The sequence below is a fragment of the Gadus macrocephalus genome, chromosome 19 (genome assembly GCF_031168955.1).
Source record: "Gadus macrocephalus chromosome 19, ASM3116895v1".
Taxonomy (NCBI): domain Eukaryota; kingdom Metazoa; phylum Chordata; class Actinopteri; order Gadiformes; family Gadidae; genus Gadus; species Gadus macrocephalus.
Window position 1 is genome coordinate 9,821,629 of NC_082400.1, and position 16,858 is coordinate 9,838,486.

The following is a 16,858-nucleotide window of genomic DNA, read 5'->3' on the forward strand; positions in this document are numbered from 1 at the left end:
TTCTTTTTTTGTGTCAGGTTTTTGAGAGGCAGTTCTTAGCGGTTTGATTTGTAGCACTTGTGTGTCCTGGGTATGAACAAGAGGGCACAGTCGGAGGGAAACAAGAGAAAAAGTCACTGGAATCACTTTACGCATATGCTTGGTAGCTAAATAGTTAAAATAATTATCCCATATTCTAAATGTGGTCAAATATACACTTTATTCAAACTCAAAATGGTGATGATGATTTAGTTACTGTTTAACACTATCACTAATATATATTAAAGAGAGATATTTTCTAACTGAATTGATCCCTTACTTGATTGTGCTGTAGCTGGGTACGACAATCATTGTCTACAGGGTAAGGTCTGACCCTCCCATCCACTTCATTGCTAGATCGGATGGAAACTTTACTGATATCAGCAGGAAATACTCCAACATTATCCTGAAAATATGGAAACCAAAGACCTTTTCAATAACTATCGTCCTATTGAATTGTCACTTAAAAAAATATATGCATCTTGGGGGATGATGTAAATTAAATTGCTCACCTTTTTTACAGGCGTGCTTTGCCAAAGCTCAAAAGAGGGGTCTAAATCAAATACAAGAAAATGACAAAAGCAGTTAAAACTATTTGTATGCATATTAAAACAAAAGACACATGAGCAAAGACTAATGTAGGCACTTTGCTATATTCTTTCTGAAAATCAACAGTCATGCATATTAATACAAGTGTAGATTGTACAGTTTCATAAATATATATCAACAACACTTGCAACACCAGATCGAAGATACCAGGTGACAACTTCAAGCTGAAGATATCCAGAACGGCAAAGACGAAAGTAGATGCCAGGAGATTCTCTAATTACGCACCAGTTGCATGGAACTCTCTACCTCTAGAAATAAGATGCATTAATAATACTAACTGTTTTAAGAGAATGTTGAAGAATCATTTATATAACCAGTTCTAAAACCATTTTCATTTTTCTTTATAAATATAATGATGTCACGGTAATATCAGTTTCTTACCAACTTCAAAGTCTACACCACATTTTGTGCACATTTCACAGCCAGCCGCTCTGACATGGTTAGCTGCCTTCCTTGTGTTGGCTTGCTAATCATATGTGCGGGATATAAATGCCTCATTAGGGGTCCAAGCCAACAGGTTGGATCCCTATTGTTTTTGTAAGGATTTTTCTTCCTATTATTTCATTTCATTTCATTTCAACATATATATTCCAAATGATTCGTTTACCATATAACCGAGGTGGAGTGGTCGAGGAGCTTCCATGAGGACATTCTCTATCCATTGCAGGTCAGGTTTGACCCAACCGTTCACCTCATTCCACAGTATCGCTGCTGTAACGGTAGGGCAGATGGCGAGTCGTTTTGGCTCAACAACTGTACTTTCTCTGGGCAGTTATCTTAGACAATACATACAGTTAACAATATTTCGAACTACATTACCTGACAATGATTTGTCAATGAGATAGGTTTGAATTTCAAGTAAAACACTGTTGGTATGACTACTACTACTACTGCTACCACTGCTACTACTACTACGTTAGTATCCTTGGTGCTGTTGCCTTCTAACGACGGACCAGAAGATTACAACGTTCATAGAGACTCACAACATCGTGAAATTATTAGCTGCACAATAACAATAAAACATTATTCTCGCTAGTCATAGAATCCACATTTGTAAAAAGTTTGGGTTGCTCAACTTTGATTGGATGTTCAAACCCCGCGCCATATAAGAAGAAGGACAACGTTTCCAAAATATGATTATAAGAGCCACACGTTTGTTTGATTGTTTCTCTCCCACTAATATGAAATAAATACATAAATTCATGCACATCATTAAGGACAACAATGATTTTGTATGGGAACCTTCTAAAACGGATATGGTTTCGGGTTGATTTATTTTTGATGAAAGAACGGTAGCAGAGCATTCATATTTTCTTTAATAAAAATAACCTAAAATACCCATTAAAAAAATATATGTGCTTTAGATGTGACATTAATAAACTGTTAAAAAATAATAATTATTATAAAGCGATAGATATTATTGTGGTCTATACTCCAAAGCAATAGGGGGCGGCAACGACCTAGGTGTGACGCCGCAGATATACAAAACTCACGAGGAAGAGCCGAAGCTTGAAGAGGCGTGCTCTATGTAACACAACTGAACTCTCTAATCTCAATTATTTCTTCAAGTTTAATTAACTTCAATAATGCGATCTACGTTATTGAAAAGAAGACATTAATAGTGTGTTTTGAAGGGTACGTATCCTCATAATTTGTCCCTTTCTATTTATTTAAAGATCTGTTTAGTGGGCTCAACGTTAGCAAGCCTCTTGGTTGCTAGCGTCGCAACCACATCAGTTATTGCGTTTCCCTTGGCTCGGTAGGTGACAGCTTGGTAAGTTGAGGCTAGGCGTTGAATGAAACCAATACAAGTACAGTTTCCCATTCACTGACATGGACGGTGTGGTGCCCGGACGGGGGTGCAATTCGTTAAGGCATTGTCTATAGAAGTAACACCATGTAGCTTAAACAGGTGACTCAACTGGTCCATTTATAAGTGCCGCATGTGTTAGCAAGCTAACGTCAGCTTATTATAGACGTATTTCATCTCTGCGTGGCGATGCTAATAACCAAGCAGTTCCTTATGTTTGTGTTATTGGTTAAACAAAAAACATGGTTGCGTCCTGTCCAATTGGACATGACACTTGAAACTATTGTATGTGACCCTCCAGATATCTAGTTGTATCAGTAGAGTGTATTGATGCCATCTATTCATGAAGAGGTTATGGGAATCAAGAAACTACGAGGACATTTTTGGGGCAGCGTATTCTATTTTATTGGCGTACAGTTCTTAGGTTAAACCCAAATGTAGAAGTGCTCCCGATGTAATTTTCTAACCTGTATTCATAAGCCGTTTCCAAAATGGTTCTTAACTTTTGAATTTGTTTCTAGAATATTGGTAATGGCTACTACTGAAAACATGGAATCCAGTTCCCCTGAGTACAAAGGGGACCATGGTGCAGCTGACTCGGATTCCAAGGTTCCACATAAAGTCCTTTATTGTGGTGGTAAGAATGCATAATTTATTGATCAACGTAATTGATACATTGATAAGCACTGTGAATGAATGCCTGTGATTTGTTCTGTAAATTCATTCTATTAGTGTTCTAACCCCTTCTTTCTTTGTGTTTTAGTGTGCTCTTTGCCAACAGAGGTAAATAAACAAATATTAATAATGTCGTTTCTTGTCACTCCTTTGCTATTGGCTGTAGCTTTAAAGTAAATGTCTACCATATAGTATATTGTGGAATCCAAGTGATGTAATTGTACCCTTGTGTTTACAGTACTGTGAGTATATGCCAGAGCCAGCAAAATGCAGGCACTGGCTGGAGAAGAACTTTCCAGATCTCTTTGCTAGGCTGACTGTAGGTGAGTACCGGCCATATATAATGTAATATTTGAGTGGTATATCAAATGCAAAAATACTACAGTTAGTTTCCCTGTCAGCCCTGCCAGGTATGGCTGCGTGTCTTTGAAATTACTCATTGTAACAATCTGAATAATCAATGTGCTAGAAAGCTCCTGCATCCAAAAGTAAGATTGTCCTCAGGCGGCATAACAGGTGGCATTTATTAATTAATGTTTTGTTTATCATGGACAATAAGTCAAAGCAAATCTTTCGGGTGCTTTTCGCCAAAAGCGATGTCCTCACAAATGTATCTCCTCCTATTACTCGGTTATCTCATTTATTAATGGATTCTGGTGTGTCAAGTATAATCGATCTGCCCTTTACTCCATGTCCTGAATTTCATTGTCTGATTTACATATACCTCAAATTGAGCAACCAAATAAATGTAGACTGAATTTTCCTCACAATATTGGGAGGTACTTTTCCATTCAACACATATTTCCCAGGGAGGTTTGTATGTATGGTGTCTATATTGGTAGGTATCAGCAGCCCCTACTGGCAGAGCAGGGAATGATTTGAGTTTTGCTCCTCCAGATTCTGCTGTCCATCGTGATAGTCCTATGATGTGACGCGTTTTCACTGACTTGAGTTTATAAACCACTAATGGCAAGCCGATAATATCAAGCATAATCACCAAAAACCAAGTGGCCATTAGGTTACAGCCTATTTCACAGGCATATGGAATATTTATTCCGCTGTCGCACTAGCATGCCGTTGTTGTAAGCTCTCATTGTGTCACGAATTGTGTTTTGTGCATTTACTATTGATTCTCTTTTTCTGTCTGGCAGGCCCCCAGGGGAACATACCGAAACTGGAGGTTGTGACCGGAGAGGAACCACCATTAGTTGAAGAGGAGGAGAGGAAGAAACAGAAGCGAGGTTCATTTGATGTTTCAATAAAGAGTATTTTCAATTACTAGGGACAGGGTAGTGTAGTGGCCAGGATGTTTGACTCCCAGCCGGAAGTTACTGGCTTTGACAACCAATGTCCACATGTACCTTTAATCACCCTTATGAATGACATGTATCCGAATTCCCTATCAATTGCTTTGGATAAAAAGGTATGCTAAAGTACTAGAAAAATGTGACAAGATGAAGCTGTAGACAATGTTACTTGGTTTAACAAATCTTTTTTACAGTGTGTTTGAGAATATCTGTGGTATTTTTTTTGTAGGTGGAAGAGGCCAGATTAAACAGAAAAAGAAATCGGTACCACAGAAAGTCACAATAGCAAAGATCCCGCGGGCAAAGAAGAAATACGTCACAAGAGTGTGTGGCCTACAAACGTTTGGTAAGAAGAACACATCTGAGTAGTCCAATCAAACACAGACGTCTAGCATTGGTTTAAATTAAATCATGCAATCGGCCCTGAATGTACTTCTCTGGGTTTCTGTGGTGCTGCCGAACCCTCCAGACATCGAGCTTAAGGATGCCCAGCGGTTCTTTGCCCAGAAGTTCTCCTGTGGAGCTTCGGTGACGCCGGAGGATGAGATCATTATTCAGGGAGACTTCACAGATGACATCATTGATGTCATTCAGGAAAAGTGGCCAGAGGTCAGTGCTCTCCTTTATACATAAGGAAATTGTTTTGCTTTTTGTTCATTTTGAAACGTTAACATGTAGGGTATATAGCAGACGCCTTTATCCAAAGCAACTTTCAATAAGTACATTTGTCAGAAGAAACCTTACTAATTCAGCCATTTTATTAGGAAAATGGAGCAAAAATTGAAGCGTAAGCCTTATCAACATTTAAAACTTGTGCCAAGACAAATGCAAGAAAATGTCTTTGCTATGGTCGGATGGCAGAACATTTTTGAAAGCGGGTATCTTATGGCTATATTTCGTCTTAAGGGCTTGATGTTTCATGGCCTTTAGAAAGAAGGAGGACAACATAACACAAAAAACTGAGTCAAACTCTTCTCTTTTTAGGTGGACGATGACAGCATCGACGATTTGGGAGAAGTCAAGAAGTGAAGATCTAATATGCACTTTTACTGATTATGGATGTGACATGTAACAGCAAAACCTTGGCCAAATGTACACGTTAACATTAAAAAAAAAAGAATCATTTTATATCTATTTTATTTACTGTATATAAATACTGCAGACTTGGCAATTTTAGTTATGATAGCTGCTTTCTCATTTGCCAAAAGCTGTGGTATGATGTGAATCCCTCCCATTTCTCTCAACACAAATCTAGGCTAATAAATTTCAGTCTCATTCACCTGGTCACTACTTATTATTTGTACACGTTTTAGCACCTTTTTTCAAGAAGGCTAAAACGGTTACGTTTCAATTCAGATCCTGGTTATCTGTTATACGTGTGACCAAGTTGCTAACTAACCACAAGCTGGTTGTTTTTCAGGGACTTAGCATCTGGTTGAGTCCCCTGGAGTGTGCATCTGCTGAATCATAATAGTTTTATAATGATGGCGACATCCCTAGACGAATACAGTTGACACTTTTATCCATATTCCCTTGTGCAAAGAGCACCTCCCTGGAGGCAACCTTTTAGTACATAAATACTGATAGCATTTGTGTGCCAACCCTATACGTTTACATGTTATCAGGTTAGTTTGCATGAACACACAGACACGGCTGACTTCTCGCGGAAAGCAATCAATACCTATCCCTGTTGACCCTGTTGGCAGCAGCAGACGGTCGAAATTGACCTGCCGGGCTGCAGCAATGTCTCAGATGTTTAACACCACTCCGGCGGATATCTGCTGTGCCTTCGAGTCGCCCATCCTGGATAAGCTCTTGCCTCCCATCCTTATACTGGAGTTCATCTTTGGGCTGCTGGGGAACATAGTGGCACTGTGGATGTTCGTCTTTCACATGGACAGCTGGAAGCCCAACTCGGTGTACCTCACCCACCTGGCCGTGGCCGACACCATCGTGCTCTTCTGCCTGCCCTTCCGGGCCGACTACTACCGCAGGGGTAAAGACTGGCTGTACGGTGACATCCCCTGTAGGATCTTACTGTTCCTGCTGGCCGCCAACCGCGCCGCAGGGATTTTCTTTCTCACAGCAGTGGCTGTTGATCGCTACTTGAAGATCGTCCATCCTCTGCACCCCATCAACCGCATGGGGCTGGGCTACGCGCTATGGGTGTCCCTGTCCTTGTGGGGGCTGATCGTCCTCGCCACAGGATACCTGCTCTCTGACCGCCACTTCTTCTACCGCAACAACCGCACCCAGTGTGAGAGCTTCAACATCTGCATGGGATACAGCCCTCTGTCCACCTGGCACAACACCTTCTACGTGGTCCAGTTCTTCCTACCCACGGCCATCGTGGCGTTCTGCACTATCAGCATCTTGTGGCAGCTGAGAACCAAGACCATCGACAGCAGCGGGAAGATCAAGCGGGCCGTGCAGTTTGTGCTGGCCGTGGCATTGATCTTCGTCACCTGCTTCTTCCCCAGCACGATATCCCGCGTCGCCGTGTGGATCCTCAAGAACTGGTACAGCGAGTGCGTTCACTTCAGAGAGGCTAACCTGGCGTTCTATACGTCGGTGTGCTTCACCTACTTCAACAGCGTCCTCAACCCTCTGGTGTACTACTTCTCCAGTCCCTCGTTCAGCGGCATCTTTCAGAAACTTCTCAACAAGCTGCTGGGGAGGAAGGAAGAAGAAGAGCAGGTTTCAACGGTGGCTGCTGTAAGTATCTAGATATCAATTGGGGATTTTTCTTTGTATGATCCCCCCATTGTTACAAATTGTATCTCAAATGTTAGTGTAATAAACTAAGGGTGATTTCTACCCATTTTATCAAGAAAAATATTTGGGGTAAGTTAATGGAAATAGGGCAATTGATCAGTGAGCTGGGCAAGCTGAACGTGTCAATTGCCTCGAAATGTCATTTTAAGTGTGTATATTAGGCCTATAAATAAAGTAATGAAGAATTTAGACCTATTTCATTTAGGCATTTTTTTCTACTGAAATTTGTCACCAGAAAGGGAACTCATAAATAACAAAATACATTGTTGAAGATGTTCTAGGAAAAATGAAACCTCAGGCCATGTCATTCTCTGTTTCAAGTTAGTGGTTAGTTCTTGGGGTTGCATTGTTAGAGGAAATTAGAATATCTATCGAAGTGTAGGCATATAGCCTACAGTAAGTTATACAGAGCTCCTAACTGTTATACCGCGAACTAATTGCACCCTGGGGGACAATACAATAGAGTCTAGACCCTAGAGCATCTGTGGTAGCCTATAAGGGCTGCGAAGAATTTCAGAAATACAGAAATATGTACAATGTACGCTATCCTTTAAATACGTCCATGGAACAGATGGCCAATGTGAATAATAGATACGTGGGGACCGCTGAAGAGGTAAAACTTTTCCTTGCTCTCATCGAAGAAAAAAACATTACAGCTATTTTAGATGGAAAACAACGCAATTCCACTATATATCAGGACCTAAGAGAGGATGTTATCAAAAGGATACGACAAGCCCTGGAATGTGTGCAATTTTTCGCTCCAACCACTCTTTTTTGCGAACTTTCTGAAGATTCTCATCACCTTTTAGATGGAAACGTGACTAATGTGATCTCCTTATCCGCTCTTTTCTTGCAAGCCATTAAACAAAACTGTTGGATACGAATTAAAAATGTAAGGATCAATGCAAATAATAAAAGAAGATAATCATATTAAAATATTATAAAGTCCAAGAAACTTTTGACTGTTTTCTTTTCCATCTTGGATGATTAATGAGGGAAAATAACAAAGTGATGACGTTAGAGCGCGTCTGGGCTCTGCTAAACCCGGACCAAGGAGAACTTCTAGGGGGGGAGACGACACGGAGCCCTGGCCGGAAACCAACAACGACCGCAGAATAGTTTCCAATAAGCTACACTTGCAAAATAGCTAGTCTTTGGATTCATATCTAAGGTCTGATGTGTGAGACCGGCTTGGGACACCGAACCCAGCCGTCAGTGGGCGAATATCTGCAAGTGTGCATAGCTACACAGCCGCAAGTGGGAGGGCCTTGTTCGTTCCCACATCTGATTGGTTAACCGGCTACCTTTAAATAGAAACCCAAACAGCGTGACAAGATCTGAGGCGTGGAAGAACCAAGCTAAGGTGATTTCCCCTAGTTCGGTTATTTTGAGAAGTATATGTTACCTGATGATGCAATATCGATAAACAAATAAAATAAAATTGACACGGTCAGACAATTTCTCTCAGCAGATTCACGTGCCAGATTGTCGTGCCCGACATGGCAGAGATCCGGCAGGTTAGTAGCCATAGCGAGCTCAATAAAACAATGCATGTAACATGCGACGGGAATACAGTTTAGTTTAGTAAATGTATACGTAGGGATAACAAAAAGGGCTCATAAATGGTGGCATACTGGCATTGCTATACAATTTGAAGAAAACTTCTCATAGTTTTTCATTTTCATTCAAGTTAAAGCAGTTATAGTGGTCTCAGACTTTTGGACTCATGTAGGTTAATCAAATGTTTACATGTTGACGCATAAAGATCATCAATTTTTGCCATTTCTGTAGGTTCATGAGTCTGTGAGGCATTTGGACAATGTACTTGAGGTGTTCCTCTGTAAGAAGTGCCCTAATTATCATTGCCCTCTTTGCCCCGCTGAAAGAGTACAATTCAAGGCTGTGCACGAGGCAGTGGGACATCTCCAGAATCATTTAACATGGACAGTTGTTCATGGGTGTAAGTTATTACTGTCATATGCCGAGATGTTTTGAGATATTGTGTAACTCGTTCATTAGTGCCTTTCTTCAACATTTAAAATGGTTATTAAAAAGAAAAAAAAAATCAAAAAATGCTCAAAAGTGTAGCATAAGACTTGTTTATGTGCTTGTGCATATTGTTTCTTGTTAAAAAAATAAGAAATGTCATTTGAAAAACGTACACATGCATATTCTCGCCTTTGCAAAATTGCATTATGTCAGCAAGTGGGCTATAGACCGAATTTCACATAAGTTCAGGCACTGACTGATATGACCATATTAACCCATGTGCTGACTACTTGTACACAAGGAACCATGTTATTTTACTGTATAGATTTTGAGAAAATGTCATTTGAAAAACGTACACATGCATATTCTCGCCTTTGCAAAATTGCATTATGTCAGCACTTTGAAGTGGGCTATAGACCGAATTTCACATAAGTTCAGGCACTAACTGATATGACATACTAACTGTTATACCGACTACTTGTACACAAGGAACCATTCGATTTTACTGTATAGATTTAGAGAAAATGTCACTGACTGATATGACCATACTAACTGTTGTACTGACTACTTGTACACAAAGAACCATGTGATTTTACTGTATAGATTTAGAGAAAATGTCATTTGAAAAACGTACACATGCATATTCTCGCCTTTGCAAATTGCATTATGTCAGCAATTTGAAGTGGGCTATAGACCGAATGTCACATAAGTTCAGGCACTGACTGATATGACCATACTAACTGTTGTACTGACTACTTGACCACAAGGAACCATTTGATTTTACTGTATAGATTTTGAGAAAATGTCATTTGAAAAACGTACACATGCATATTCTGCTGGCCAATGGAGTCGAAGGTCCGCACTGGCGGCCAACTTGCCACAGTCAGCTGCTCACCCATAACACTGTGTTGACTTGGTAGTGGTACATGTACTTTTTAAACACAAAATGTTTCTGGACAAAGAGGGGAAGGTGAAGGTAAATCTTTCATGGCTACACTAAGCCTAAAATCCCCAAGCCATGGACAACGCATCACTGGGAGATGGGAGCAATATCTCGTATGATACACAAAACACCCAAAAGACACTGCACAGGATTTAAGTGATGCCTGAACTGACTGGGAAAATAAATAGCCAGGTTGTTGAAAGCATAGCCAAACGATTTGGTATAGCCCATTGTCACAAGTGTCCCACATTCTGGGGTCTGAGGACACACGATTTAGCTTTCCCCGATAGATTCGGGAGGGCAAAGATTTATACTAACCGGCTTGAAATGATAGGCCCTACTCGCGTTGTTTGGGGGGGGACAGACTGAAATCAGCGATTACGGTGACCACAGCCAAAACAAACGCCCCGTTCCTCAAAACGGATGACTCAGATAGGCCTATCTCGATTAAAATGTTGACAATCAGACATAAATCCATGATTTCCTTCCCTGTAAATGGCTTAAACTGCTGCTTTACTATCAATACGTTATTTTGTCTAAGCCTCCAAAAACGTAGGCTTTAAACGGTGATTGAAATTTTGGTTGCAGTTGGAATGACATTCATTAAAGAGAATAGGTAATTCCATTTTCCATTCGCAGAATTTATTTTATCTTGGTTTTGAAGGGTAATTTTAAGAAAGTCACTTTTAAAATCCTAACCTCTTTCCCTGGACTTCTCATTTCATGACAGAACGACTAGAGTAGGCTTTAAATTGACTTTACTGGTGAGCGAGAGGGCAGGACATCCAAACATGCTTTGAAGGGAGGTATATCCGTTTCTGTGGGTTTAGTGGTTTCTTTATAGGTCCATGGGTGAGAGGCATGGACCTATAAAAGAAGGTGAGAGGGACCTTTATCCACTCAGTCCCCAATCAGGAATAATGTTGTGATTGATTATGGGTAATTGAGGTGTTGAAGGTGTTGATTCATTAATACGTGTTCAGATAATTGCCATATTGGCTTTGTTATGCCACTATCAATCCATAACAACGATTTATTTGATCCTGCCAATCAATATTACACATGTTAATAAAACATAACATGGTCAATTAAGTTATACTGCGAAACGATTTTTAAGTATAAAACTAAATACAGCAGACAAAGAATAAATACAGCATAAAGAGAAAAAGAGATCAAAAAGGTTATCCTTTCCATAATTCCACGTAACTTTTGACAGCTTTCTCTTTATTTATAGGCTAAATCATAGGGATCTTTGGAAAATAACATAGCGATGTTGTGAAGCTCACGTCAGACTGTCTGGGCAGTGGGCAGGGATCGGCCAGGGTGGGAGGCTGGAGCCAAATAACACGTTCCTGCAATAGTGAATGCTGCAGTTACAGCACCACACTCATAGGACCGCATTTCTAAGAACTGTTGTGTCGGGTTAGAGATTGTTTTAAGTTTAGGCCTATGTGTTATGATATAAATGGTTAAGTTTACTGTAGTAGGGGAAAGAGATGTTTAAGTTGAGATGTTTGTTGTTGAGTTATTAGGTTAGATACGGTTACGTTTAGGTGCTAGGACAGAGATGTTAAAGTTTAGGTATTGCATTAGAGATGGTTACGTTTTGTTAAAAGGTTAGTGATGGTTCATTTAGGTATTAGGTCCGAGATGGTTAAGTTTAAGCTTTTGGTCAGGGTAAGTTACAGTACTTTTTGTTATTTGTTTAAGTTTAGTTATTAGGTTAGCTTCCTGTTGTGTTTCACCCTGTTTTCATTCATTATTATTGAGCTGCTCATCGTGAGATTCCTTCGCCCTCCAAGGAAATGTTGAGACCTATACATGCGGTCCTATGAATGCGGTCCTGACACTGCGGTCCTGAGACTGCAGCCTGCTCTATTGTAGCAACTACTCAGACAGAGCCTGGGATGGGAGCGGATCAGTCTTCATAAACCTAACGGTGCTGTCGGTGGAGACGCTGCGCGAAAACGCTACGTCGCTTTAACTCCTAAAATATTTCCTTTATAGACCAAGCCTCAAGTAAGCCTTTTTGTTAAGTTGTCAGATTGTCATCAGCATATGTGTGTTTGTTTCATGTTATGCTCGTGAGAAACGAGCCTTCTAATGATCCAACGTAAAACTGTTATGCTATATCGCTAATGAGTAAGCTAGCTAGCTTCACATTCCAGCAGGGATCGTAAACAACTGACGGTAACGAACTGAACATGAATCCATGTATGACTGGGAAAAGTATCGGCATTGGGCGTATTCAATAGATACACAGTCGACACGACACGTCATATGCAGCATCGCACATATGTCTGTACGAATACATGGTGTAAAACACTTGTTACTTCCTAATATATCGATTGTCTGGTTTCAAGGGATGTCCTGTCAGACAGTGTCACGACGTGTGAAGACACATGTTGAAGACATGAGCATGTAAGACGTGCAGAGTGTGATATTGTCCTCATAGGGCGGGTACTGCACCTGGTGTGGGCGTCTTTTCTTTCATACTACCTAGGCTGGTAAACAGGTTGGAAACACCCGATCCACGAGGGTCCCCCTGAGTCTACAGAATATGTGTATTACTGTTCAATAGGAATTGGATATTGTAGTCCATGTTTCGTTGTGTTAAGGTTTGAAGTCGGACGGGGGCGAATATTATATAATTATATAAAACAAGGCAGTGTCGAACTATTTAGTCGTCATGACATTTGAAATGTTGTTTTATGTTTTATTTTTACTGACTTTTTCATATCCTAAACCCAAAACAAAAATTGTATTATATTTCGAATTATTATTATTACTTTATGGGATATTAATGGTCGATTTTTGAATTTCAGTTCTACTGGCTAATTAGGCCTAAGCATGCACCTGCTTCTTTCTTAGCCTGGTTTATTTGAGATAATTAAATGATTTGCAATTCATGTTATTACTATGTTGCTATATATGAATTGCCATCCATGTCATCTTCTTATTTAGATACAGTGCAAATATAATTTTGTCTAGATTAGGTGATAGCACAATGGTCAACTCCCTGCCTAAACACACCTGGTTCGATCCCCAATTTATTATGTCCCTTTCTTTACAATTCGCCTCTTGCCAGGCCGTTGCCAGGTCAGACAGATAGATGACAAACAAACAAGGGAGCTGCAGATATATACGTATGAGGCAACAAACCGCATGAAGAGGCAAGTCATAGCACAGCAAAGACGACAGTAGTACAAAACCAAACTGTGCAAGGGGCACTCAACAATACAGTACGGGCTCACAGATGACATATGCCAGGACACATGACAGAAGCAAAGCCACTGATAGGCAAATAGCAAATGAGGAGCCAGACGGGCTGAGAACAAGGCTAGGGACTAGCTCATATCTTTTTTGTCTTTTTTTGTGATGGTAGTGTGTGGGCCTAGTGGGCCTTGGGCAGCCCAGTAGACCAAGAAGACCCTGCTCCTCCCCCCACTATTCAGAGGCCTGGAGGCAGAGACAGAGACAGCCATGAGTACAGGCAAGCCCAGTGGACTGAAACCCCCTACCAAGATAGGACGCCCTGCTGGAGTGGCATTGAGGACGTCCCCCTCTTCGGGTAGGAACCAGAAGGGTGTATCTTCGATTTAAGTTGATTGTTTTTATTTAATGGCCTCATCCTTTGAACTCTCCTTGTAAAATGTCACCACTGTATTGATTATTTCAGTTGGTTTGGAAAGAAAATAGTTCTACACCTTTTTTACTGAATTGATTGTTGATTTTGTTTATAAATGGAATGGAAGGCCTCTATTGACATGCTGTGTCCACACTTGATATGTGCTTTTCTATGTTTTGGATCATTCTTTATAAGGAATGAAACAAACTGTGTTAATTGAAAAAGTCTTGGAATGTAGCATTATTCCATTGCCAAGGGTCATTCCTTAAATGTTATAAACAAAGAGGTCCTTGTATTGTGTCTGCAGAGTAGCTGTCTTCCACCCGTCCCAGCAGCGTGGCACTAGATGATCTTAATCAAATATACAACACGTTCCATCATTCCCGCAGGCGCTGCGAAGGCCTTCCCCCCTACCCCTGCTCCGGAGAGACCCCCGGCCCCCGGCGGGGCCACCTCCCCGGGCCACGATGGAGCCCCCGGGCCGGACTTCCAGGTGGGGGAGAAGGTCTGGGTGAACGGCAACAAGGCCGGCTGCGTGCGGTTCATCGGAGGCACCCAGTTCGCCCCGGGCCAGTGGGCCGGGATCGTGCTGGAGGAGAGCATCGGGAAGAACGACGGCTCGGTGGCCGGGGTCCGCTACTTCACGTGCGAGGACGGCCAGGGGATCTTCACGCGGCCGTCCAAGCTGTCCCACACCCCGCTGCCGCAGAAGGAGAAAGAGGAGGCGGTGGTGAACGGAGGGAAGGTTGATGCCAGCCCGGCCCAAGGTGCCAGCCCAGCACAGGGTGAATCCAAGGGGGAGGCAGAGGCCACGCCCACCAGCCCCGCGACTGCTGCCCCCGCGACTGCTGCCCCCTCGACTGCTGCCCCCTCGACTGCTGCCCCCGCTGGTAATTTATATAATACATAAACACCAATACTTATTGATGTATTCTTGTATTTCTTTATTTTATTATCCTTTTTTATATTTTTATTTAATATTAAAGGAAATGACCGTATTATTGTATAAATAGGCTCATGTTATTGTAGTGACAAGGATTTTATCTATTCTTTTCTTTAAATGTCTACTTTATTAATCTTTGTGACATCATCAGTCTAAGATCCCGCTGTCATTCCAGCCCAGGGCTCGGGCATCAGGACGATGGGAAGTTTAGATAAAGCACTCCCGACGAGCGGGTCCATGACCAACCTCTCCGAGACGGACTCAGTCAAGAAGGGCACGAGGGAGCTGAGGCTCGGAGACCGAGTCCTGGTGAGAGCACAACCATCCCTCAGAATATTAAAGCTTTGAGGTGTGACTGAACCCCCTGTTTCAGCTGGAGTTCCAACACTAGGAGAGAATACTTTCATCTCCATGGATACGGCCGAACCCAATGTTGTTACTATCATAAGCACTTTGTCCACGTTTTGTGTATCTCTTTCGTGTGGTAACCCAGGTGGGGGGCACCAAGGCGGGGGTGGTGCGGTTCCTGGGTGAGACGGACTTCGCCAAGGGGGACTGGTGCGGTGTGGAGCTGGACGAACCGCTGGGGAAGAACGACGGGGCGGTGGCCGGAGCCAGGTAGGCCGCCGACATTAAGGACCTTCTTCCACACAGGGTTCTTAGTAGGTCCGACGCAGGTGTCGCTCATAACATGAATTATAGGTAGGGCTGCTCGATTATGGGAAAAATCATAATCACGATTATTTTGGTCAATATTGATATCACGATTATATATGGTTGAAAATGGTTGAAAATCTAGATTACGTTAATTTTGTGATCGGTTGACGCTAAAATCGAAATCGTGATCTAAATTTGATTAATCGCCCAGCCCTAATAATAGGTACCTTTCTGGACCAGTAGACTAAGCGAGTGAAGATAACTCTCATTGACTATGGAGCATTTACACAGAGCTGTCTCAGCAGGGCAGACACAGGGCTGCTCCCAGCATTAACAAGGGGGTAGGGAGGCAGCTCTTTCGTTTATGTGTGTCAAAGCCCCCGCACGGTCAATGGGAGTTGTCTTCACTAGTTTAGTCTGCTACCCGTGCCCTGCGACACGATGGCACCGCTGTGAATAGGGTCTATTATCCCTCTTCTCTCTCCGTCCCATGAGTGAATATCACTATAGCTTCAGTTGATTAATGGCGAGGTGCAGTTTGTTCAGCGCTTTCTGTAAGAGGAGAGAGGGGAGGGGGCGGGGCCTAAAGGGCCTGAACTGAAGACTGGTGACTCAGTGGCAGCAGGTGTCGTCGAGCACTAATCGCCTGTCTTTTAGAATTTCAGTATTACATTTGTGTGCTTTTTCTCCCTATAGTAAAAAGTCCCTAAAGTAAAACAAAAAAAGTTTAACTCTTGACAGTCTGAAGCTTGGGTCCAACTACATAAGTTTTCAATATGAAACGATTAAAGAGAGTAAGTGTAACGACTGACGTGTGCTGACTTTCCAGTCTCGTCTGCGCACACACATAACAACTGATGTCTTTGGGGAACGCAAATCCAAGGGGTGAACAGAGGGCACAGTGTTGTGCTCGCCATGCACCCACCAGAGTGTCCCACGACACCGTAACAAAGTAAACAAACAAACATCTATGCCCTACAGCTCAGCTCTGTGGTTTAGGCAACCATCAGTGTGAAAGATGTTATCGAAGAATATGGTGTCAGCCTCCGTCTGTAACATCCACTCGCTTGTCTTTGATGTTGACTTATATCAATATCAAAGAAAATCCTTTTGATTGTCTTATGTCGTTCACTTTGAGGATCATTCACACTGCGGATGTTTTTTAAAACGCCCGCTCCTACGGAATACACACTTTTCATTGGCTGTTGAAAATACCCCTGGCCGCTTTGCCTCTTTGACCAACACACACCAGCGGATCAAGGAAAGACTAGCTCTGACAACTAGCTCTGACAAGTGTGTGATTGAATGTGGTCCATGTCGACTGGGATCGAATAGAGAAAGATCTGCGTCCTTCACTCACACACAGTGTGGCTTTGAGTTCCTGTTTTGTTTTCCCAGATACTTCCAGTGCATGCCGAGGTACGGGCTGTTCGCGCCCGTCCACAAGGTGACCCGCATCGGGTTCCCCTCCACCACGCCCACCAAGGCCAAGAGTGGGCACAGG

At 42.1% G+C, this 16,858-nt stretch overlaps 3 protein-coding genes and 2 long non-coding RNA genes across 6 annotated transcripts in view; 4 read left to right on the top strand and 1 right to left on the bottom strand.

The window, feature by feature from the left end:
* Positions 1–83: 83 nt before the first annotated feature.
* LOC132447663 (uncharacterized) lies at positions 84–1,892 on the bottom strand. Its single transcript, XR_009523167.1, has 3 exons — positions 1,235–1,892; positions 531–571; positions 84–424 (listed from the first exon to the last, which is right to left on the bottom strand). It is a non-coding gene; the product is annotated as an uncharacterized LOC132447663 (long non-coding RNA).
* A 208-nt stretch (positions 1,893–2,100) lies between these two features.
* Positions 2,101–5,547, top strand: denr (density-regulated protein). Its single transcript, XM_060038555.1, has 8 exons — positions 2,101–2,262; positions 2,959–3,074; positions 3,201–3,220; positions 3,351–3,435; positions 4,264–4,353; positions 4,649–4,765; positions 4,889–5,028; positions 5,404–5,547. Exons 2-8 carry the CDS (start codon positions 2,969–2,971, stop codon positions 5,446–5,448), a joined length of 603 nt encoding a protein of 200 aa, XP_059894538.1. The 5' UTR covers positions 2,101–2,262; positions 2,959–2,968; the 3' UTR covers positions 5,449–5,547.
* Positions 5,548–5,832: 285 nt separating this feature from the next.
* On the top strand, positions 5,833–7,475 carry LOC132447639 (hydroxycarboxylic acid receptor 3-like). The gene has a single exon (XM_060038528.1). The coding sequence runs from the start codon at positions 6,055–6,057 to the stop codon at positions 7,144–7,146; it is 1,092 nt and encodes a 363-aa protein (XP_059894511.1). The 5' UTR covers positions 5,833–6,054; the 3' UTR covers positions 7,147–7,475.
* Positions 7,476–8,237: 762 nt separating this feature from the next.
* On the top strand, positions 8,238–9,253 carry LOC132447662 (uncharacterized). The gene is made up of 3 exons (XR_009523166.1): positions 8,238–8,557; positions 8,663–8,711; positions 8,986–9,253. It is a non-coding gene; the product is annotated as an uncharacterized LOC132447662 (long non-coding RNA).
* Positions 9,254–11,970: 2,717 nt separating this feature from the next.
* Positions 11,971–16,858, top strand: part of clip1b (CAP-GLY domain containing linker protein 1b) — a 23,690-nt gene continuing 18,802 nt past the window's right edge. For both annotated transcript variants that reach the window (XM_060038503.1, XM_060038504.1), the window contains exons 1-6: positions 11,971–12,145; positions 13,512–13,697; positions 14,144–14,644; positions 14,873–15,006; positions 15,191–15,315; positions 16,753–16,858. The exon at positions 16,753–16,858 is cut by the window's right edge and continues 99 nt beyond it. In XM_060038503.1, coding sequence (XP_059894486.1) covers positions 13,610–13,697; positions 14,144–14,644; positions 14,873–15,006; positions 15,191–15,315; positions 16,753–16,858 — 954 coding nt within the window. In that variant the 5' untranslated portion in view covers positions 11,971–12,145; positions 13,512–13,609. The remainder of the gene's footprint in view (positions 12,146–13,511; positions 13,698–14,143; positions 14,645–14,872; positions 15,007–15,190; positions 15,316–16,752) is intronic.